The sequence below is a fragment of the Oncorhynchus tshawytscha genome, linkage group LG19 (assembly GCF_018296145.1).
Source record: "Oncorhynchus tshawytscha isolate Ot180627B linkage group LG19, Otsh_v2.0, whole genome shotgun sequence".
In the NCBI taxonomy this organism is placed as follows: Eukaryota; Metazoa; Chordata; class Actinopteri; order Salmoniformes; family Salmonidae; genus Oncorhynchus; species Oncorhynchus tshawytscha.
The window spans coordinates 50,328,907-50,354,165 of record NC_056447.1 but is presented as its reverse complement, the minus strand read 5'-3'; the positions used below and the strand labels follow the sequence as shown (position 1 = coordinate 50,354,165).

The window sequence follows — 25,259 nt, the reverse complement described above, 5'->3', positions numbered from 1 at the left end:
CCGCGATACGGGGTGCATATCCAACATCACACCAGCAGCAGAACAGGTGATAAGCCAGAATGGAGTCCTCTCAGCCGTCAACATCTGTCTGCACGGCTCCCTTTCTCCCTCTTGAACACACACACTATGAGAACAGCTGGCCACCACCGTCAGCCCCAGGACTCCATGCCAAGGGGCCACACTTTGACAAGATCAACAGACAGCCAGCTCAAAAACATTTTGTCACATGCTTTGTAAACAGGTGTAGACTAAGTAAAATGCTTACGCACAGGCCCTTCCCAACAATGGAGAAAGAAAATAGAAATAAAGTAATAAATACAATGAGTGAAGATAATGTGGCTACATACAGTACCAGTCAAAAGTAGATACCTACTCATTCAAGGGTCTCTTTATTTTTACGTTGTAGAGTAAGTGAAGACATCAAAACTATAAAATATCACAGAATCATATAGTAACCAATTGTTAAACAAATCAAAATACATTTTATTGTTCAGAGTAGCCACCCTTTGCCTTGACAGGTTTGCACACACTTGGCATTCTGTCAACCAGCTTCATGAGGTAGTCACCTGGAATTAGAGGTCAACCGATTATGATTTTTCAACGGAGATAGCGATTGGAGAACCAAAAACAGATACCGATTATATAAAGTTTGGAATAATGACTATTACAACACTGAATGAACACTTAATAAAATACATAAATAAAAATCTATTCAGTCTCAAATAAATAAAGAAACATGCTCAATTTGGTTGAAATGCAAAAAAAAGTGTTGGAGAAGAACGTAAAAGCGCAATATGTGCCATGTAAAAAAAAAAGCTACCGTTTAAGTTACTTGCTCAGAACATGAGAACATATGAAAGCTGGTGGTTCAATACTCCCAATTAAAAAGTTTTAGGTTATAGTTATGATGACGCGGCGACTATTTCTATCTATACCATTTGTATTTCATAGACCTTTGACTATTGGATGTTCTAATAGGCACATTAGTATTGCCAGCCTAATCTCTGGAGTTGAAAGGCTTGAAGTCATAAACAGAGCAGTGATTCAAACATTGCTGCTGGCAACACAGTCAAGTTTGAATGAATGCTTATGAGCCTGCTGCTGCCTACCACCGCTCAGTCAGACTGCTCGATCAAATCATACACTTAACTATAATAAATTCAGAAATCCAAGCCTTTGGCCATTAATATGGTCAAATCCGGAAACCATCTCGAAAACAAAACGTTTCTTCTTTCAGTGAAATACAGAACCGTTCTGTATTTTAATCAAACGGGTGGCAACCCTAAGTCTAAATATTGCTGTTACATTGCACAACCTTCAATGTTGTCATAATTATGTAAAATTCTGGCAAATTAGTTTGCAACGAGCCAGGCAGCCGAAACTGCTGCATATACCCCGACTCCGTGTGCAATGAACGCAAGAGAAGTGACAATTTCCTTAAATAATATTACCTGCTAACATGAATGCTAAGCTGAAGCTAACCAGAAGCTAAGCTGTGCATATTATTAGTAGATTCGGACAGAAAACACTCTGAAGTTTCTAAAACTGTTTGAATGATGTCTGTGAGTTTATTAACAGAACTCATATGGCAGGCAAAAACATGAGAAAAATCCAACCAGGAAGTGGGAAATCTGGGGTTGGTGGGTTTTCAAGTCTTTGCCTATCCAATATACAGCGTCTATGGGGTCATATTGCTTTCGAAGGCTTCCACTGGATGTCAACAGTCTTTAGAACCTTGTTTGAGGCTTCTACGGTGAAGGAGGAGAGAACAAGAGCTGATTGAGTAAGAGGTCTGGCAGAATGCCATGAGCTCAGTCTCGCGCGAACCCGTGAGAGTTAGCTGCATTCCTTTTCCTTTCTAAAGACAAAGGAATTTTGAAACATTATAGAATATTTATGTTAAAAGCATCCTAAAGATTGATTCTATACATCGTTTGACATGTTTCTACGAACTGTAATGGATTTTTTTTTGTCTGGCCTGCGCTTCGTGAATTTGGATTTGTGAACTAAACGTGAACAAAAAGGGAGGTATTTGGACATAAATGGACTTTATCGAACAAAACAAACATTTATTGTGGAACTGGGATTCCTGGGAGTACCTTCTGATGAAGATCAAAGATAAGTGAATCTTTATAATGCTATTTCTGACTTCTGTTGACTCCACAACATGGCAGGTATCTGTGTGGCTCGTTTTGGTCTCCGAGCACTGTACTCAGATTTTTGCATGGTGTGCTTTCTCCATAAAGCTTTTTTGAAATCTGACACAGCGGTTGCATTAAGGAGAAGTTCAATGTTTATGAGTATTTCTGTAAATTGATGTGGCTCTCTGCAAAATCACCGGATGTTTTGGAAGCAAAACATTACTGAACGTAACGCGCCAATGTAAACTGAGATTTTTGGATATAAATATGAACTTTATCAAACAAAACATACATGTATTGTATCACATGAAGTCCTATGAGTGTTATCTGATGGAGATCAAAGGTTAGTGAATCATTTTATCGCTATTTCTGCTTTTTGTGACTCCTCTCTTTGGCTTGAAAAATGGCTGTGTTTTGCTGTGACTAGGTGCTGACCTAACATAATGGCATGGTACGCTTTCGTCGTAAAGCCTTTTTGAAATCAGACACTGGTGGGATTAACAACAAGTTTCTTTAAAATGGTGTAAAATACTTGTATGCTTGGCCTTTTTCCAAATAGGGCTCACTTCTGTATACCACCCCTACTTTTTTACAACATAACTGATTGGCTCAAAGGCATTAAAGAAAGAAAGGACATTACACAAATTCATTTAAATGGATTAAATACCAAGAGTGTGCAGAGCTGTCAAGGCAAAGGGTGGGTGGCTACTTTGAAGAATCTCATATTTTGTTCCAACACATTTTTTGGTTACTACATGATTCCATGTGTTATTTCATAGTTTATGTCTTCACTGTTATTCCAGAATGTAGGAAATAGTAAAGAAAGAAAAATCCTTGAATTAGTAGGTGTCCAAACTTGACTGGTGCTGTACGCAGGGTACCAGTACCGAGTAGGTGTGCAGGGGTATGAGGTAATTGACTAAAAAGGCAACAGGACAGGTAAACAAGTGACAAGTCAGAACAGTTAGTGCAAAAAAAGGGTAAATGCAGATAGATAACCAAACTACACCCGACAAAAATATAAATGAAACATGTAAAGTGTTGGGACCATGTTTCATGAACTGAAATCAAATATACATTTTTCATACACACAAAAAGCTTATTTCTCTCAAACCTGCCCAGGTGTGAAATCCATAGATTATGGCTCAATTCATTTCAAATTGGCTGATTTCCTTTGAAATTGTTAAGTTTATATTTGTGTTGCCATAAGAAGCTGTTCAGGTTTTGTTGGTTCCAGACTTGTTTAATAGGTACTGCTTGCCGTGTGGTAACAGGGAGAGAACAGTCTGACTTTGTTGGCTGGAACCTAGGGCAGTCCCCGGAAGAAAACAAATCTTTGTTTGACCACTCTACAGGTAGAAATTTAACCATGTGTATTTTTCCATTATTAGGACACAGACTATGTTTTAAAGAAATCAACTATATGTAGGCTACTGGGCTTGTCTGACACTAAGCACACTAACAGATAACTCAAGAGGGAGCTAGAGATCAAGATAGCCTTGTTAACTCGAAATGACACAACGACAAGGTTCCCATTTAACAAAGTTTACCATACCCACAAAGTTTACTATACCCACTATACCATATGAACACCATCAAAGGTCACCATTACACTCAAGGCCAGGTCCATCAACCAACAGACTTCATGCGCACTCTAGACTGAGTGATAGCCCCGTAATAACAGAAATATTGGGGTACTTAAAACATGAACTTAACAAGCCTAACAAGCAGGGGGGGGGGGGCTGTTCCCGAATCTCCTCCCGCTGCTGCTGGCTTTCGCAGAATCTGCCAGTAATACACCAGGGGTCTGCAACCCTTTCCATTTGGAGAGCCAATTTGTGTCACCGTTTTTACCAATCTGCGTGCCAGTTATGAGCTTCATCCAAATTCAAATTATACAAACCTAAAAGTAACTTCTATTGCCATCACCAAACATGTAAAGAATTGCCGACATAAAGCCAACAAATAACACTGCAACTGGAAAAAAACTGGATTTTTTTTTTTTTTTAATCACATTGGCTACTCATGGCTCGTCTGCAAGGAACTTGAAACATTGTATCAACAATCAACTTCATCCAGCCAGAAGCTTGCACTTGCAACATTATATATTATTTTTTTAAGTTTCCCCCTAGGCCTATTTTGGGAAGTTTCAGCTGAATCAGCACATTACTTTTTTTCCCCTTCACGCTGAGTGGTTACCGAAAAGGAGAAGGCTGGAATGATTTTTTCCAAATAGGCTACATTGAGGTTGTATTTTCGATGGATGTAAAAACAGACTTGGTTTACTTGCCATTTCAGGTGAAGAAAACATTTAGTTTGAGAAGCCACACAGCTCATGAGTGGTGGTGAGTCAAGACAATCAGAAATACTATCAGATCCCCAAATGGGGCACATTTATAAGCCAACATTTGCATGCAGGCCAGGTAGCCTAGGCCCACTTCTATGTATAGTCAGGCCAACATCCTTACTCTACATTGACAGGAACGCTCCAAACACAATAAATTGACAACTCGTAAATAGAACAAGTGTAGCCTAGGTTGTGCGCTCTGCAAACAAAGTGTCCACTAAGACAACGAAAACTGTAAAAAAAGACTACAAATATGAATGCATTAACAGATATTACAGGAAACAAACAAATTGTAGATTCAAAATTATGGGAATTAACGGTAAATGTACTACTGGTGATGCTGTTGTGCCATCCACAATGGATTAGGCCACTGAGACAGGCGTCAAGCAAGACGCGTTATAAACACTGGCCCAACAAAATCGGTAGAGTCGACTAAATAGAGTCAGCCCTACATCAAATGAAATTTGATTAGTCACATACATTTAGCAGATGTTATTACGGTGCAGCGAAAAACTTGCATTTCTAGCTCCAACAGTGCAGTAATATCTAGCAATAGACAAATCTAAAGTAAAGGAATTAAGAAATACAAATATTAGGGCCTTCTTCTGACACCGCCTTGGTATAGACATCCTGGATAGCAGGGAGCTTGGTGATGGACTGGGCCTCTGTAGCGCCTTGCGGTCAAATGCCAAGCAGTTGCCATTCCAAGCAGTGAAACGGTCAATCAAGTTGCTCTCAAAATGGTGCAGCTATAAAAAAAAAGTGAGGATCTGAGGGCCCTTGTCAAATCTTTTCTGCCTCTGGGAGGAGAAAGAGGCATTATCATATCCTCTTCCCGACGGTCTTGGTGTCTCGGTCATAATAGAATCATAGTGATGTGGACAAGAGCCTCGACCCAATCCACCACAGCCCCGTTGATGTGAATGGGGGCATGCTCGGCGCTGCATTTCCTGTAATCCCCGATCAGCTCTTTTGTCTTGCTGAAGTTGAGGGAGAGGTTGTCCAGGCACCACACTGCCAGGTATCTGATTCCCTCCCTATAAGCAGTCTCATCATCGTAGGTGATCAGGCCTACCAACGTCGTGTCGTCAGATAACGTAATGTTGGTTGTCGGCCGCAGCAACACAGTCGTGAGTGACCAGGGAGCACTGGAGGGGGACTAACCACGCAACCTTGAGGGGCACCCGTGTTGAGGGTTAGCATGGCAGATGTGTTGTTGACTTCCCTCACCACCAAGGGGCAGCACGTCAGGAAGTCCAGGATCCAGTTGCAGCATTGTCACATAGGTGGTCCTCTTGTCCGGGTGGGAGATGCGCAATAGTCATAGACAGGTTCCTTTGGCGTTTTTGGTATGGTATAGAATGGAGCTGCAATGAATAGATGCAGTTTTACGGGTTCCTGGCCAATTCTGCAATTTTTGTGTGTTTATATGTGCCAATAAACTTTAGTGCAATGTGTAATGTTTCCACCATCTTTTCCTATGACTGAAAAAAAGGCTTCTGAACATCAGAACAGCGACCACTAACCTGGATTTGGATGAGGAGTCTACTTCAACGTTTAGGCGGCGCAGGACATACTGCTCACCCCAGACAAGGCCCCAATTCCAGAGACTCTGAAGAGTCTGCTTAAGAGGCCAACGTGCGGGCACTCTGACGAAACTACTACTATTGTATCAACAGGACCCGAAGAAATAGAATTTCCCATGTTCCTCGGAGTCACGGCTGAACAGGGACAATATACACCTAGCGGTTTCTTCTGCATCGTCAAGACCGTATGACAGCGTCAAGAAAGGGGGCAAGGGTGTGACTTTGTTAACAACTGGTGCTCGATCTCTAATATTAAAAGGGAGGCTCAATGTTCTACTCGCCTGAGGTCAATACCTCATGACAAAGCTGTAGACCGTACTATTAACCAAGAGAGTTTATGTATACTTTTCATAGCAGTCTATTTTTTTTAAAGTCAGAATCCACAACAATGGGATCACAGCACCATCAAATGTAGCTTAGCCCAGATAACACTGTGTTCCAAATGCCACCCTATTCCTTATATAGTGCACTACCTTTGGACCAGGACCCATAGGGTAAAAAAGTAGTGCACTATATAGGGAAAATGGCACCATTTGGGATGCTTCCCATATCAGTATTCACTGCCAAAGGATCACACTTAAGCCCAGATATTCACCATCTATCTCACTGTCCTTTATCAGAAGCTCAATCAAATCACAGAACACAGATGAGTTGGGTTGAGATTGCATCACCTATGTGTGGGTCCAAAACCAAAAGATGAGATTCCTTTCATTTCTATTGTCCCAGACCACTGCTCTGCTAGGCTTTAGACCCACAATCATGCAAGTGCCAGATAACCATGATGACCTTTTACCTCACATAATCATCCCTCGTTTAGGTCACCTTTTTCTATACCATGCTGACCTAGTGAGTGATTGGCGGGGATGACAGTAACATCCTTCCGAAATCCATCATACAACAACAGATGCGTGCTGGACAGGTTAGTGTTCGAAAGAGTTCCCATGAGGATTATGACAAACCTATTTGTAGTAGATACAAAAACAAAAATGGATTCCCTCTCTCGCTTAATGCTTCCAGTGTGTTCTCGTCTAGCAGGAAATCACATGCTATTTGCCATTCACCATGTTTTACTGCAAATCCATTTATCGGCCCAATCAATATCGGGCTACGGGGGCTGCTGTAAACATGTTTAAGTATGTAGCTAGCTATGTAGCTAAATAGGTTGTGTTTCATGAACGTTACAGGGCCAAGCCCATTTCTAGAGCTAGCTAGGGGAGGGGGATTTCAGAGTGTACTCTCCCTCAGCAACGCACAGCCTTGAGCTGTGTACCCTTTATATGGCTGAGAGTTGAAATCCAGTCATGGTAAGCCGAATTAGCCTCCCGGGCATTTCTAAAACAACATGTATGTGTGCTGTTGACTGGCTTCCTTTGCTAACAATCTATTTCGGCGGTCACAAGATGTCCATTAAAATTGCTCAATAATGTACCACGTGTGTTCCGCAAGACACCCTACACGAACCTCCATTACGGGAAATCGATTGCTAACGGGGAACTACGGTCGCTACAAAAGAAACGTAGTTAGTTGCCTTCCCCTCGTGAAACATCCGAGTATAAAATGCATTTACTGTCTCGTGAAAAATAAAGCCTAACGTTACATTATAGCGAATTATGCAATACATCGACTTGATATCAAAATCGTTGCAATAGGGTGTATTAATTTCGTGTTTGTTTTTCGAGCCATTTTCTATCATGGCCTACCTGTTACTGAACAGAAGACTCCGTTGCTGCCTTCTCTGTTCCTCTATTCGTTCAAGCAAGCGGCATGAAGAAGAAAAAAAAAAATCAAAAGGGCGGCTGCCGCGTGTGCTGCTTTTTCTCGCGCTCTCACGGTAACGACACCGAGACACACAAGCAATTCTTTCTAACTGACTATGTTAAAACACTTTAGAATGACGACTACCTAGTCCGATAATGTCTGGAACATGTTAACTCCGGAAGCACATGTCACTTCACTAGCATTTCCTTAGCCAAGAAGTAAACATTTTTTTTTTCCAGCTAGCTAGCTAGCTAGCTACCCGTTTCGCTTGCTATGTTACTCAGACATGTCGGTGAATTGTCTCATAAAATTATCAGTGCGTTGAATGCAACTTTGTGGAGGTTATTTTATTATACGCAATTCATGCAACAACACAAATATTTTAGATATCGGTTATTAGAATCTAATAAACAGTTACTTACGTTGTATCTTCCGAGCTCATCATCAACCGGCTTTCTACCATCCTATCCGGATGAAAATCCAGACCACTGTATGTCGAAGTCATTTTCACGAGCTACAACCAGAACCCACCACGCTGTAGTCAACAATGAAAGCGAGTGAAATCGCCTCGAGATTCAACTCCTGCGCGACCACAAGACGCAGCGGGACAGGTGCAGGAGGGGGGGGTTATATTCTAGCCTTCTACTCAGAGCAGCAGCATGCGAATACTAATCATCAGTCGTTTGACATTCGTATTCTGCTATCCCCAGCTAATTTCTCCTCCAATCCCCCGTTGAAATAAACTACAGGCGCGCAACTGGGCGGATTCGATTATGTTGAACCGCGGGGCCCCGTTCTGTGGCCCATGACGTGACCGGGCAAAAGCGGCGATGGAGGAGCGCCCTTTCAAATCGAACAATATCAGAAACATACATTTCTTTGCCATAAAATATGATAGAATTTTCTAACTAGTTTTCATTGGGAATCCAGACAAACCGTTTTTATTAAAAGTAATCACTTTTGCATGTGAACACACATAATCCTACACATTACTCCACATGCTTATTTACTTCACTTTTGTTTTAAGGGACTTTTGAAATGGGCACCTGGCTCTCACGCCAGGGAGGCAGCCCAGTTCCAATACGAATGCAATCCATTTTCACCCGGTGCAAAACACCCCTACCCGGACCAGGTTAATCGAATCCCCTCAAAGCGACTGCAGATAGGGATAGCTAGAGAGGCGTGGCTACTTCCATTCCATGTCAAGTATGTAAAAATACTGTAGGCTAGTCCAGTCATCTTGGTTTACACTTTCACAGAATCCACAATGTGTTTGACTATTTTTTTGTCAGTCTATTTAAATTAGGCTACACAAGTGTCTTCACTCACACCAACCAACCATGACTCTCAATCTGACCTAAATGATGTGTTTGGGAAATATGGCATGTGTTGATCCAAGGATATGAAGACCCCCACATTCCCTGGCTAGACTAGTACAGACCCAAGACAGATGATAGCAGAAAGCAATTGACATTTTGTAACAGAGGTAAAATATTATCAGAGAAAGGAAAAGTATACAGCAACCCAAACCCCTTCCTTATACCTTGACTACAGACACAATACCATTTGTGAAAGAGGTTAGAGAGTATAGGCTATATGGCAAACCCATTCCCTGAGGAGTCCTTAGCCCAAGCACTTCACTATTACCAATCAAGTAGCTATAGGAAATTCTCATTCTATAATCCTCTCGCCAATAATTCTAATGAATTGCTCCAGATTTTAGGTTGAGCCACTCGACTCCAAGTCCAGTCCTTTCCTATTAGTATCTGGGCCAGTATTCAGAGTAGAAGTGCTGATCTAGGATCAGGTCCCCCCCTGTCTAAATAATCATATTCATTATGATATGAAAGGCAAAACTGATCAGCACTGCACTTCTACTCTGAGACTCTTTGTGAGTATAGGCCTAGAAGAAAACCAAGTGATTAAGGTCATTAAAATAACAAAAATCCTAGGCCTCCTGAGTCTTTGGCTACATCCCAAATGGCACCCTATTCCCTACAAAGTAGGGGCCCTGGTCAAAGTAGCGCACTACATAGGGAATAGGGTCTATGGGCCCTGGTCAAAAGTAGTGCACGACATAGGGAATAGGGTCTATGGGCCCTGGTCAAAAGTAGTGCACTACATAGGGAATAGAGTCTATGGGCCCTGGTCAAAATAAGTGCACTACATAGGGAATAGGGTCTATGGGCCCTGGCCAAAAGTAGTGCACTACATAGGGAATAGGGTCTATGGGCCCTGGTTAAAAGTAGTGCACTACAAAGGGAATAGGGTGCCATTTAGGATGTACACTTTGCTTCTATAGAGGTCATAGTTCATGTTACCCTTTTGTGATTTTGCTGGTGTTTTCCTGGGTGGGGGAGGAGCCTGTCTTTCTTTGTTGAACTGGACTTGCCAGGCGAGGTCTTCCTATATGAAACCCACTCCGAGGGGGGCTGAAACCACGGTTGTCAAGTACTGGTTGTACAAGAGCAGAACAGAGCAGACTAGGGGTGTATTCATTAGGCACCCAACGGAAGAAAATGTACTGAATCACAGAGGGATGGAGGGGCTACCTGAACTTGCCTAATAAAAAACACTAATTTTGGTTTGCTGTTGCAATTTTTTTGGTATGTTGTGGCCTAATGAATACAACCCGGAGCAGAGAGAGTTTGGTAGCTTCATCAACTGGACAGGAATCGTTCATCATAGTGTTCGCAGCAGCTTCTCATTCACATCCCCCCCTAAAATAATATTGGGAATATCTGATAAGCACTGATAAGGAATATCCCATTTATGAAACCCCAGTTAATTCTGTATCCATAACAATTTTCAAGGCAGACTACACTGCAGTTTGTGTTTATGTTAAGCAAAGTTTAAAAGAGCTTTGCTATGCATCGCATACATACAGTTGAAGTCTAAAGTTTACATACACCTTAGCCAAATACATTTAAACTCAGTACTTATTAATGAAGCCGGTGACTGATGTGGTAAACTCCTCAATGTTATCTGATGAATCTCTGAACATATTCCAGTCTGTGCTAGCAAAACAGTCCTGTAGCTCAGCATCCACTTCATTGGACCACTTCCGTATTAAACGTGATTTAAAGGTGATCTAGAGTTTTCTCGCCTCTAATTGCACAGGTGACATGTTGGTAAAAATGAGGTAAAACGGATTTTAGTTTCCCTGCAATAAAATCACTTGCCACTTGGAGCACCGCCTCTGGATGTGTATTTTCTTGTTTGCTTGTGGCCCTTTACAACTTGTTGAGTGCGGTCTTAGTGTCACCATCGGTTTAAGGTGGTAAATAGACAGTTGTGAAAAATATAGATAACTCTCTTGGTAAACTGTATTGTTTGCAGCTTATCATAAGGTATTCTAACTCAGGTTAGCAAAACCTCGAGACTTCCTTAAAGGGATAGTTTGGGATTTTGGTAATGAGGTCATTTATCTACTTCCCCAGAGTCAGGTGAACTCATGGATACCATTTTATGTCTCTGTGTCCAGTATGAAGGAAGTTAGAGGTAGCTTCGCAAGCCAATGCTAAGTAGCGTTAGCGCAATGACTGGAAGTCTATGGGTATCTATATGCAGAAACCCGTAGACTTCCAGTCATCGCGCTAACACTAGTTAGCATTGGCTCGTGAAACTAGCTCTAAATTCCTTCATACTGGACACCGATAATTGTGACTAATAATATTAGATCTCCAAAAATCTCATTAAGAAAAGAAGATTACATTTCAACAGTAGTCTCGTGGAATCTGACGAGTTAGTCTGAATATTGCAACGGTTAAGAGAGTTGAGCCAGTAACCAAAAGGTCACTGCTTCAAATCCCTGAACCAACTAGGTAAAAAAAAAATCTGTCGATGTGCCCTTGAGCAAGGCACTGAAACTCTAATTGGTCCGGTAAATCGTTCTGGATAAGAGCGTCTGCTAAATGACTAAAATGTACTAAATATAGTCAAGTCTGACATGGGAGATCTGTTGGGTAGCCTACAGTAGGCTAAATTGTGGGCATAGTTAGTAGTTAGGAGTTTGAAAACTAACGGATGTGCTTGACTAACGGATGAGGTTGACTAACGGATGAGGTTGACTAACGGATGTGGTTGCCTAACGGATGATGTGCTTGACTAACGGATGTGGTTGACTATCCCTCATATTGTGCAGAGATATTAAAATAAATACTGTTTTATTGTTGCACGGAAGTATTTTGCCGCCTCTCTCAGTGCTAGCCTCCCGTGTTTAATCCATCAGATGATTACTATGATAATCCTATTGTAATCCATACCATGCCATCCTTGTTTACATCTTTTCTATTGTATCCCTCTGTAATGTGGTACGAGCCGGACTATTCCTAGCCCCTACAAATCAATTAATCCAGCATTTGATTTGCACCTCTTCTAAACCAATGGTGAAGCGTGTCAAGTGAAAATAGGCCAACTGCACAGAGCGACCCAAATGGGTTATGTCACGTCTGTTTGTAAATGTCGCCTTAAACGTACTGCCTGCCTGCCTGCCTGCCTGCATGACTGACATACTTTGTCTTAGCTCTGAAAGCATTTGCAGAATGGCAAACAACTGAAGCTGGTGCTCTCAAAATGGAGAAGGAGAGGATATGAGTATGACTCAATGTTGTAATCTAATCTGAAAAGAAATGCACAGCGTTGTAGCCTGGCTGTAACGTTGGTTAACACAAACCTTATCAGAGTAGTTTGAGTTTAGGTTTGTGGTACTGGCTTATGCAAATTCCTTATTGGCTAATGTAAATTGTCCCGTGCCTTGCAGAAGATAGCTCAGAGCTTATGCTGATTTTGACTAGAGGCGTTAGAGACCGGATGGATGGAACTTGTTCTCAGAAACTATGCCCTGTACTTTCCAGTGGCCTCTCTGTCATTTTCAGGAGGTAGAATTCTGTTTGCGTCACCGACAGCCTGACAGACAGAGCCCCATTTCTTCAGTTTTTAACTGAACGAGAGTCGCACCTTCGACCCATTTCTTTTTCTTCTATTTATTTTCATTTCTGGGTGACCGTTGACCTTCAGAAGGGACGTCCTTTAATTTAGATGCTGTTAATACATTGGTATTGAATACACAATTCTTTGGTTTTTAAATCAGATAATATAATGTTGTTGTTGTTTTTTACACAATTGATTTGATAACTTCAATCAATAGGACTAATAGGTGCGTCCTGCTCAGGTCTGTCTGTTTCTTAAAGATGACGGAGGGAGGGTGGATTTTCGGGCAGGGGGGGGGGATTTTCTCCCAGATCACAAGTTAGATTGTCTCTTTTTCTTTCAGTGAAAAACATACACATCATAAATCTACCCTAACCCACCATGGAATGGGAATGAATACTGCAAACAACAAATCCATCCTATAACAATAGCCATTATCCACCACCACAGGAACAAAGAAGCATTACAATCACTGACTATAGCTCCAACCACAACCACAACTACAACAAGCCAGCCAGTTTAGATCGGATTCCTTCTGAATGAACTAGGGGCCAACCCAACATCCAACCAACCCGACGGACGTACCTCAGAGATCCTAGGTCCTCATTCCTGACGGGGACACCAGCGGCGGAGGCAGAGGGGGGACAGCGCATGCTGTTAACATACAAGCTCTGCACCAGGGCTAGATCCGACGAGTGTTCCAACATCGCACGGTGCTCTTCCAGAAAAATCCAACTTATTGTGTGTGTTTAAATGGCCACTTCTCTTCTTCTCACTCTTTCTCCCTCTCTCCGGGTAGCCTATTTCTCTCTCTCTCTCTCTCTGTCTCTCTCTCTCTCTCTCTCTCTCTCTCTCTCTCTCTCTCTCTCTCTCTCTCTCTCTCTCTCTCTCTCTCTCTCTCTCTCTCTCTCTCTCTCTCTCTCTCTCTCTCTCTCTCTGTGTGTCTCTCTCTCTATCACACACTCTGTTTCTCTCTCTCTCTCTGTGTGTCTCTCTCTTTCTCTCTCTCTGTGTCTCTCTCCCGCCCCCCTCCACCCCCTCTATTTCTCTCCTCCTCTGGTTTAGTGCAGTAGAGCACCCCCTTCGCTGACGGGCGTAGCTGAAATAATCCTTTTTGACAGCTCATCGTGGGCTAATGCATTGTGCCGCCCGCGGCAGCCTGGTTCGCAGGCTGCGGCCACAGTAGCACTCTTCCACTAATTGACAACCGTATTAGGAAGAGTCCAGGAAATTGGACAGGGTTGTTTTGTTCCTACTGTCACACTGGGCACACTGGGATACATGGGGCAAAGAAGGGGAAACTTCTGAATAATTTGCCCATGGATCCTTGGATCTGTTTTTCACTCAGGTCCTGGGGTTCAGGTTATTGTGGCACAATCCCTGTTTCATGTTTTGCATGTATATTGAATGATGCCTGGATACAGGAGAAATACAGTATAAATGTAGTTCAAACCCAGGTCAAATGTAGGTCAAACCCAGGTGTTGTTGAGATGAAGCACATACATGGAGCTAGGCCCCAGGTGCACTTGTGGCAGGAAGTTTGGTCCAACCACAGTCTCTGGTTCCAACAGGAGAATCAATAAAAAAAAGAATAGCACCACACTCTTTTATAACACATAAAGGAATTTTTATGTCTTTATAATCTGTCAAACTTCAAATGTTGACATATTTCAATTTTCAAACTACAATTTTCAAACTCCTAACTACTAACTATGCAATTAAATGCGGGGCTTTTGCACAATATTTAAGCTGTGAAAACACCACATATTTAACACTGGTAAATATTTATTGGGGCCCGGCTCCTATCCAAAACCCATCTCCAATCCAGTCATACCATCACTTCCTGAATAATCTCCTGTCTGACCGGAGGGGATGTGCATATGTCACATTCTCCAGATTCCCTCGACTGATGGATGATAAGCCACAGGAGGAGAAGAGAGAGAGGGGTACAGAGAGAGAGAGAGGAGAGACAGAGAGTGTGATAGAGACACTGAGAGAATGGGGAGAGAGAGAGAGAGAGAGAGGGGTACAGAGAGAGAGAGGAGAGACACAGAGTATGATAGAGACATTGAGAGAATGGGGAGAGAGAGAGAGAGGGGTACAGAGAGAGAGAGAGAGAGACAGAGAGTGTGATAGAGACACTGAGAGAATGGGGAGAGAGAGAGAGAGAGAGAGAGAGAGGGGTACAGAGAGAGAGAGGAGAGACACAGAGTATGATAGAGACATTGAGAGAATGGGGAGAGAGAGAGAGAGGGGTACAGAGAGAGAGAGAGGAGAGACACAGAGAGTGTGATAGAGACACTGAGAGAATGGGGAGAGAGAGAGAGAGAGAGAGACAGTGTCATTATTACACTAGAGTAGAGATGTGGGGGAAGGACCGTATATGTTCAGTCAGTAAGCCAACAATGTGGTGAGCATGAGTACCTTTTAATAAAGGAAACATTATGCTTGTCTCCTCTCTCTCAGATGGCATTTTGTTTGCCATGTCTGTCAGGCCGCACCTTGAGCCTGACCTGAACAGAAATCTCTGTAATACATTTGCTAGATGAAATACTGTATATCCCCACGGTGTGCATCCTAAATGGACTCTATTCCCATATGGCTCCGGCCAAAAGTAGTGCACTATAAAGGGAATATGGTGCCTTTTGGGACACAACCGGGATCATATCCCATTGACAGTGTAGCATATTAGCTGTTTGACCATCTCTGTATGGTCATCAGATGTGCTTGTTTCTTCTCCTGTAACGTGCGTTCAGTTGGCATGACAACGCGAGTTAGAGAAGTTGGCTATTAGCACACACACACACACACACACACACCAACACAATATGTTACTCAAACAGGTACCATAACTAAAATATTTACATAGTGTTGTCCCAGACCCTGGAGCCATTGGCCATCACCCAACTGATAACAGGAAGTGACACATGAAGAGGCATACCCTAGTTTCAAATGACTTGTTTATTACTCTAATTTAGTTACTCGTTTCTCATCCGCCATCATATTTATCAAAGTGAAGAGTATGGCAGGCAAGAAGTTAGATAATTTCCTGCTGATGTATGTATGTAGTTTCAAATTACAACTATATTTCCTTAGTTTGCATAGCAACTCATCATTGCTCATCCACCTATACACTACATTGTTAAAAAATATTATGACTATGACATGAAATCATATTAGTTCCTGTTGATGCATTTAGCTCCTCCTTTCATTCCAGGTACGTGATGGAACAACCTAGTGCTTTCGCCTAACCACAACATTAAGATGACATTTTGAATGAGATTTGCTCTGTGATATCCTTCTCTGAGAGCCCAGGAGAAAATAAATCTAGGCCTCCGACCCCCATAGGTCTCTCTCTCTCTCTCTCTCTCTCTCTCTCTCATTCTCTCTCTCTCTCTCTTTCTCTCATTAAGTAGGAAAGGGATTTAAATGCAGTGCATGTGGATGTGTGTGTTTGTGCAGTGTGCGTGCGTGCAATGTGCGTGTGCGCAGTGTGTGTGCACTTCATGCAGGCTGTGCGGCTATCATAGAGATAAGACTGACATGATGAAGGGGATCCTCTCTTCTTCTGATCTGAGCATAAATCCCTCCTGTTTCAGCCCTACTCTTACAGTCTTAGTTTCCACATAAATCATTTAACGCTTATGTGGAAATACTAGCGAGTCTTTGTGATGTGTTGATGCTGTCTGTCTGCCTGTCTCCCTACCTGTGACTGTCTGTGTTAGGGGCAATTGCACATTCATATTCTGCACATCTACCATTCCAGTGTTTAATTGCTATATTGTAATTATTTCGCCACCATTGCCTATTTATTGCCTTCCCTCCATTATCCTACCTCATCTGCACACACTGTATATAGACTTTTTCTACTGTATTATTGACTGTATGTTTGTTTTACTCCATGTGTAACTCTGTGTTGTTGTATGTGTCGAACTGCTTTACTTTATCTTGGCCAGGTCGCAGTTGTAAATGAGAACTTGTTCTCAACTAGCCTACCTGGTTAAATAAAGGTGAAATAAAGAAAATATATTTTAAAAACATTTGAAGCAGAGAGCTAAAGTTCCTGGATTCTTGGCCTGCACTAAGTTAACTTTCATTAGTATTTCCTGAAATACCTCTGATCCAAATGTTACATTCTAACACTGTAGTATCTATGGTCTCATCCAAGTGTCACGTTCAACAGAAGGCTTGATTCTAATTCAAGGGATTTTGAAATTAAAGCCGTATCTATTACAGAAACAGTGAAATTATATAATTCAGGAAATAACATACATTATAAAGGTAACACTTTTTTCAGAAGGTCAATATAATCTGAAAGGAAAGTCAACCACATCCGTTAGTCAACCTCATCCGTTAGTCAACCTCATCCGTTAGTCAACCTCATCTGTTAGTCAAGCACATCCGTTAGTCAACCTCATCCGTTAGTCAACCACATCTGTTAGTCAAGCACATCCGTTAGTCAACCTCATCCGTTAGTTAGTCAACCACCACATCCGTTAGTCAACTTCATCCGTTAGTCAACCACCTCATCCGTTAGTCAACCACCACATCTGTTAGTCAACCACCACATCTGTTAGTCAAGCACATCTGTTAGTCAACCTCATCCGTTAGTCAAGCACATCCGTTAGTCAACCTCATCCGTTAGTCAAGCACATCCGTTAGTCAACCTCATCCGTTAGTCAACCTAATCCGTTAGTCAACCACCACATTCATTAGTCAACCTCATCCGTTAGTCAACCACATCCGTTAGTCAACCTCATCCGTTAGTCAACCTCATCTGTTAGTCAACCACCTCATCCGTTAGTCAACCACCACATCCGTTAGTCAACCACCACCACCGTTAGTCATCATCCGTTAGTCAACCGCATCATTTGTTAGTCAACCACCTCATCCGTTAGTCAACCACATCCGTAGTACGACTGTGTTAAGCTACTGAAAGACATGTTTCAGTCTCTCTCTCCCCTCTCTTTCTCTCTCTCGCAATTCAATTTAAGGGGCTTTATTGGCATGGGGGAAACATGTGTTAACATCGCCAAAGCAAGTGAAATAGATAATAAAGAAACGAGGAAATAAGCAATAAAAAATGTACAGTAAACATTACACTCACAGAAGTTCCAAAAGAATAAAGACATTTCAAGTGTCATATTATGTCTATATAGAGTGTTGTAACGATGTGCAAATGGTTAAAGTACAATAGGGAAAATAAATAAGCATAAAAATATGTAGTATTTATGATGGTGTTTGTTCTTCACTGGTTGCCCTTTTCTTGTGGCAACAGGTCACAAATCTTGCTGCTGTGATGGCACACTGTGGTATTTTACCCAATAGATATGGGAGTTTATCAAAATGTGATTTATTTTTGAATTCTTTGTGGGTCTGTGTAATCTGAGGGAAATATGTTTCTCTAATATGGTCATACATTTAGCAGGTTAGGATGTGCAGCTCAGCCTCCACTCATGTTGTGAGCAGTGTACACATAGCCAGTCTTCTCTTGAGAGCCAGGTCTGCATTTCTCAATAGCAAGGATATGCTCACTGAGTCTGTACATAGTCAAAGCTTTCCTTCATTTTGGGTCGGTCACAGTTACACGGTGTGCTCTCTGTTTAGGGCCAAATAACATTCTTGTTTGCTCAGTTTTTTTGTTAATTATTTCCAATGTGTCAAGTAATTTTCTTTTTGTTTTCTCATTATTTGGTTGGGTCTAATTGTGTTGCTGTCCTGGGGCTCTGTGGGGTCTGTTTGTGAACAGAGCCCTAAGAACAGCTTGCTTAAAGGACTCTTCTCCAGGTTCATCTCGCTGTAGGTTATGGCTTTGTTATAGGTTTGGGAATCGCTTCCTTTTAGATGGTTGTAGAATTTAACGGCTCTTTTCTAGATTTTGATCATTAGTGGGTATCGGCCTAATTCTGCTCTGCATTCATTATTTGGTGTTTTACATTGTACACAGAGGATATTTTTTGCAGAATTCTGCATGCAGTGTCCCATTTTGTGAATTCTTGGTTGGTGAGCGGACCCCAGACCTCACAACAATAAAGGGCAATGGGTTCTGTAACTGATTCAAGTGTGTTTAGCCAGATCCTAATTGGTATGTCAAATTTGATATTCCTTTTGATGGCATAGGCCTTTCATGCCTTGTCTCTCAGATCGTTCACAGCTTTGTGGAAGTTACCTGTGGCGCTGATGTTTAGGCCGAGGTGTGTATAGTTTTTTGTCTGTTCTAGGGCAACGGTGTCTAGATGGAATTTGTATTTATGGTCCTGGCGACTGGACCTTTTTTGGAACACCATTATTTTGGTCTTACTGAGATTTACTGTCAGGGCCCAGGTCTGGCAGAATATGTGCAGAATATCTAGGTGCTGCTGTAGGCCCTCCTTGGTTGGTGACAGAAGTACCAGATCATCAGCAAACAGTAGACATTTGAATTCAGATTCTAGTAGGGGGAGGCCGGATGCTGCAGGCTGTTCTAGAGCCCCTTTCCCTTTCTATTAGTGGATGCACTTTCACATGGGTCTGATTGTGAAAACAGATTCTGAAACTTCTGTCAGTCTGTGTCTTGTTATCCATTATTTTGTAGAAATGAAAGCTCCATCCGTAGGTATTGGTTCAGGGTATTGGTAGTTTCTGGCCAGTGACTATGTCTATGAGAACCTCCAGTCCAGGCCCTGTGATGACCAGCATTAATTGGGTCATATAAACACCCTCAGATAAACAATTTATGATGCAACAGATGACCCGGCAACAAGACCCGGCAACAGATGACCCGGCAACAAGACCCGGCAACAAGACCAGGCAACAAGCTGTGAATGTATGAGACTTGACACCCAACAGTATGTTGAGGGGGGACATCTTAACTACCCAACACCATAAGATGCGTTTGGCTAAGATGATCAACAGGACTAGACAGTCATGGTATTCACGAGAGGTGACAAGTATTCCTATAACCTTGTTTCTCCTGACGTCGCCATCTCCCTGTAGGTCTCACACATCTCCAATATATATCCCTGTAGGTCTCACACATCTCCAATAGATCTCCCTGTAGGTCTCACACATCTCCAATACATCTCCTAAGGTCTCACACATCTCCAATACATCTCCCTGTAGGTCTCACACATCTCCAATATATCTCCCTGTAGGTCTCACACATCTCCAATATATCTTCCTGTAGGTCTCACACATCTCCAATATATCTCCCTGTAGGTCTCACACATCTCCAATATATCTCCCTGTAGGTCTCACACATCTCAAATATATCTCCCAGTAGGTCTCACATCTCCAATACATCTCCTAAGGTCTCACACATCTCCAATACATCTCCTAAGGTCTCACACGTCTCCAATATATCTCCCTGTAGGTCTCACACATCTCCAATACATCTCCCTGTAGGTCTCACACATCTCCAATATATCTCCCTGTAGGTCTCACACATCTCCCTGTAGGTCTCACACATCTCCAATATATCTCCCTGTAGGTCTCACACATCTCAAATATATCTCCCTGTAGGTCTCACACGTCTCCTCAATATATCTCCCAGTAGGTCTCACAACTCCAATACATCTCCTAAGGTCTCACACATCTCCAATACATCTCCTAAGGTCTCACACGTCTCCAATATATCTCCCTGTAGGTCTCACACATCTCCAATATATCTCCCTGTAGGTCTCACACATCTCCAATATATCTCCCTGTAGGTCTCACACATCTCCAATATATCTCCCTGTAGGTCTCACACATCTCCAATATATCTCCCTGTAGGTCTCACACATCTCCAATATATCTCCCTGTAGGTCTCACACATCTCCAATACATCTCCTAAGGTCTCACACATCTCCAATACATCTCCTAAGGTCTCACATCTCCAATACATCTCCTAAGGTCTCACACATCTCCAATACATCTCCTAAGGTCTCACACATCTCCAATACATCTCCTAAGGTCTCACATCTCCAATACATCTCCTAAGGTCTCACACATCTCCAATACATCTCCCTGTAGGTCTCACATCTCCAATACATCTACCTGTCTCAGGTCTCTTTGATATGTAGTTTAAAAAGTCCAGTTCAATTTCAAATGCCAAACTTGTTTACACCATTTACTCTCTGTCTCTCTCTCCCTCTGTTTACACTTTCTGTCACAGTGACTTGACTTAAACCCTGCACACACTGTATAATGCTTCCTGGCTTTTTATAAGCACATCTGAGCGTACCACACTTTCTATAAAGAAAGGCATTTGAGGGAAATGTTTACACATTCAATGATCTATGTATTGTTCATTGAATGCATGGTGTTGTATAACCTGATGAAGCTGGCAGAGAGCCGCCATTAAAACACGTTTTTAGTTATCTGTACAAAGCACAGAGCTTATCTTGCAAGAGAACACTTTTCACTTCTCTTTTTCCAAGGTCCTGTTTCACTTCCTCTCAGACTTCTTCACATCAGAAGACTGTCTCTTTCCCATCGAGGGCCAGCTGTGGCACACACACACACACACACACACACACACTTTCACTCTTTATCTCATAACACTCTCTATACGCCATTACATTTTTAGCACTCACCTACACTAGCCACCCACCCACCACCCATACAACACAACACAGCCCAAGCATGACAGTATAGTGCATCAGTTCTGCTTTCTGCCTGGCCAAATATTTCAATTTACTGTGAAGATTTCAACAAGATTTGGAGCCCAAATCATCTGACTCAAGCAGCCTAAAATAGACCAAAATGAAACCCCCAGCATGAGATGTACCGGGTTGTGACAGACAGGCAGGCATACAGACTGACAGAGAGACAGACAGGCAGAGAGGCAGGCATACAGACTGACAGAGAGACAGACAGGCAGGCATGCATACAGACTGACAGAGAGAGAGACAGATAGGCAGATAGACAGTCAGGCAGAGAGATAGACAGACAGGCAGAGACAGAGAGACAGACAGGCAGAGAGAGAGAGATAGACAGGCAGAGAGAGACACAGCCAGACAGGCAGAGAGAGACACAGCCAGACAGGCAGAGAGAGACACAGCCAGACAGGCAGAGAGAGACACAGCCAGACAGGCAGAGAGACACACAGCCAGACAGGCAGAGAGAGACACAGCCAGACAGGCTGAGAGAGACACAGCCAGACAGGCAGAGAGAGACACAGTCAGACAGGCAGAGAGAGACACAGCCAGACAGGCAAAGAGAGAGAGCCAGACAGGCAGAGAGACACAGCCAGAGAGGCAGAGAGAGACACAGCCAGACAGGCAGAGAGAGACAGAAGAAAGGAATAGTGTAGGTATCTCCTTAAAGGTGCAATCAATTAATAATATATTATAGACCCATTGGAGTACAGATGACAGATTCTGGTTTTAAATGTCATCACGATCCAAGTTACAAACCAATTGCCTCCTAACTCATGGAGAGACTCGAGGTAAAAAAAATACTGCCTGTTACTATGGTGATGATTTCGCTGCTTGCATGGTGTTGCTATTCCTATTATTGTCACAGGAACGGTTATATACTGTATATGAAAGGATGAGAGATCTGGAGAGTAAAAATGGAACATTAACACATATCCTATTAACGACGGCAAAACAAAAACCCAGTCCCTATTCACTGGGTGGCCATATATAGTTATTTGACCTCTGAAGTGAAGGGTCATAGGATTGGGCAAGATGAAAGAAAAAAAAAACTTCTCAAAAATATTTTTGTGCTTTCTTCAAAATCAAACATTGCCAACAGCACATGCCATTTTTTACCTAGACAGATGGGTAGCAACAAAATAGTTCCCTGCATGATATAGGCCTCATTATGGTCCAATCAGAAAATCTATTTACTCGTCTATTGCAATCCCATGGCACCTGTGGTTTGTTGCATCATGTGGGCTTGAAGACAGACACTACAAAAGCTACTGGACTTTAGTTAACAGTTCAAATTGCAGAAAGTGAAAGTGGGATACCTAGTCAGTTGTATAGGGAAAGGGGGATACCTAGTCAGTTGTATAGGGAAAGGGGGACACCTAGTCAGTTGTATAGGGAAAGGGGGATACCTAGTCAGTTGTATAGGGAAAGGGGGATACCTAGTCAGTTGTATAGGGAAATGGGATACCTAGTCAGTTGTATAGGGAAAGGGGATACCTAGTCAGTTGTATAGGGAAATGGGATACCTAGTCAGTTGTATAGGGAAATGGGGATACCTAGTCAGTTGTATAGGGAAATGGGGATACCTAGTCAGTTGTATAGGGAAATGGGGATACCTAGTCAGTTGTATAGGGAAAGGGGGATACCTAGTCAGTTGTATAAAGGGGATACCTAGTCAGTTGTATAGGGGGATACCTAGTCAGTTGTATAGGGAAAGGGGATACCTAGTCAGTTGTATAGGGAAAGGGGGATACCTAGTCAGTTGTATAGGGAAATGGGATACCTAGTCAGTTGTATAGGGAAAGGGGGATACCTAGTCAGTTGTATAGGGAAAGGGGGATACCTAGTCAGTTGTATAGGGAAAGGGGGATACCTAGTCAGTTGTATAGGGAAAGGGGGATACCTAGTCAGTTGTATAGGGAAAGGGGACACCTAGTCAGTTGTATAGGGAAAGGGGGATACCTAGTCAGTTGTATAGGGAAATGGGATACCTAGTCAGTTGTATAGGGAAAGGGGGATACCTAGTCAGTTGTATAGGGAAATGGGGGATACCTAGTCAGTTGTATAGGGAAAGGGGGATACCTAGTCAGTTGTATAGGGAAATGGGATACCTAGTCAGTTGTATAGGGAAAGGGGATACCTAGTCAGTTGTATAGGGAAAGGGGATACCTAGTCAGTTGTATAGGGAAAGGGGATACCTAGTCAGTTGTATAGGGAAAGGGGGATACCTAGTCAGTTGTATAGGGAAAGGGGATACCTAGTCAGTTGTATAGGGAAAGGGGGATACCTAGTCAGTTGTATAGGGAAAGGGGGATACCTAGTCAGTTGTATAGGGAGATGGGATACCTAGTCAGTTGTATAGGGAAAGGGGGATACCTAGTCAGTTGTATAGGGAAAGGGGGATACCTAGTCAGTTGTATAGGGAAATGGGATACCTAGTCAGTTGTATAGGGAAATGGGATACCTAGTCAGTTGTATAGGGAAAGGGGGACACCTAGTCAGTTGTATAGGGAAAGGGGGATACCTAGTCAGTTGTATAGGGAAAGGGGATACCTAGTCAGTTGTATAGGGAAAGGGGGATACCTAGTTAGTTGTATAGGGAAAGGGGATACCTAGTCAGTTGTATAGGGAAAGGGGGATACCTAGTCAGTTGTATAGGGAAATGGGGATACCTAGTCAGTTGTATAGGGAAATGGGATACCTAGTCAGTTGTATAGGGAAATGGGGATACCTAGTCAGTTGTATAGGGAAAGGGGGATACCTAGTCAGTTGTATAGGGAAAGGGGGATACCTAGTCAGTTGTATAGGGAAATGGGGATACCTAGTCAGTTGTATAGGGAAATGGGATACCTAGTCAGTTGTATAGGGAAATGGGGATACCTAGTCAGTTGTATAGGGAAAGGGGGATACCTAGTCAGTTGTATAGGGAAAGGGGGATACCTAGTCAGTTGTATAGGGAAAGGGGGACACCTAGTCAGTTGTATAGGGAAAGGGGGACACCTAGTCAGTTGTATAGGGAAAGGGGACACCTAGTCAGTTGTATAGGGAAAGGGGACACCTAGTCAGTTGTATAGGGAAAGGAGGACACCTAGTCAGTTGTATAGGGAAAGGGGGATACCTAGTCAGTTGTATAGGGAAAGGGGGACACCTAGTCAGTTGTATAGGGAAAGGGGGATACCTAGTCAGTTGTATAGGGAAAGGGGGATACCTAGTCAGTTGTATAGGGAAAGGGGGACACCTAGTCAGTTGTATAGGGAAAGGGGGATACCTAGTCAGTTGTACAACTGAATGCATTCAACTGAAATGTCTATTCCACATTTAACCCAACCCCTCTGAATCAGAGAGGTGCGGGAAGCTGCCTTGAATCGACATCCACGGCGCCCGGGGAACAGTGGGTAGAACGACAGAATTTTACCTTGTCAGCTCGGGGCCAAACTATTCCTCAGAGACGTTCCACATGGTTTCTACAGCATTCTGTGCACAAAATGAATTCCACTTCTTCACACCCCAGAATCCAACATTGGATAAGAGCTCCACACTCAATGTTGTGGCATGTGAAGAAGTCTGCCAGTACCTGCATTAAGAATGACACCATGTGGTCATATGGAGAAATGCAAAATTTGAAGAATTGCTGTGTAATGGAACATATAAACTGTGCTGTATAGTGCCGGACAGACCTTTTAAATTGGCTAAATACTGTGTATTACCACACCAGGAAGACATTACTTCTTAAAACATTCTACCTACCCTTGGATTTTTAAGTCTTATAAAGACATTATGAAGGATCATATATGTATTCAGCAAATAATAAAGTATTTTACCTGTCAGCTTTAAGTAAAGTGTTACTGGAAAGTTTACACTGGGCTTTAGACTGTAC

At 42.6% G+C, this 25,259-nt stretch overlaps 1 protein-coding gene across 10 annotated transcripts in view; it reads right to left on the bottom strand.

The window, feature by feature from the left end:
* LOC112218919 (CUGBP Elav-like family member 2) overlaps positions 1-13,587 on the bottom strand; it is a 53,733-nt gene extending 40,146 nt beyond the window's left edge. For 3 of the 10 annotated variants that reach the window (XR_006079392.1, XR_006079396.1, XR_006079397.1), the window contains exon 1: positions 13,350-13,582. Coding sequence is in view for 2 of the 10 variants with exons in the window: in XM_042301824.1 (XP_042157758.1) it covers positions 13,350-13,471 (122 nt within the window). In the remaining 8 variants the exon portion in view is untranslated. Of the gene's footprint in view, positions 1-7,774; positions 8,004-8,254; positions 8,582-13,349 lie in introns of those variants that run through there. The other 7 variants (XR_006079393.1, XR_006079394.1, XR_006079395.1 and 4 more) reach the window with 7 other exon arrangements.
* Positions 13,588-25,259: the final 11,672 nt, after the last annotated feature.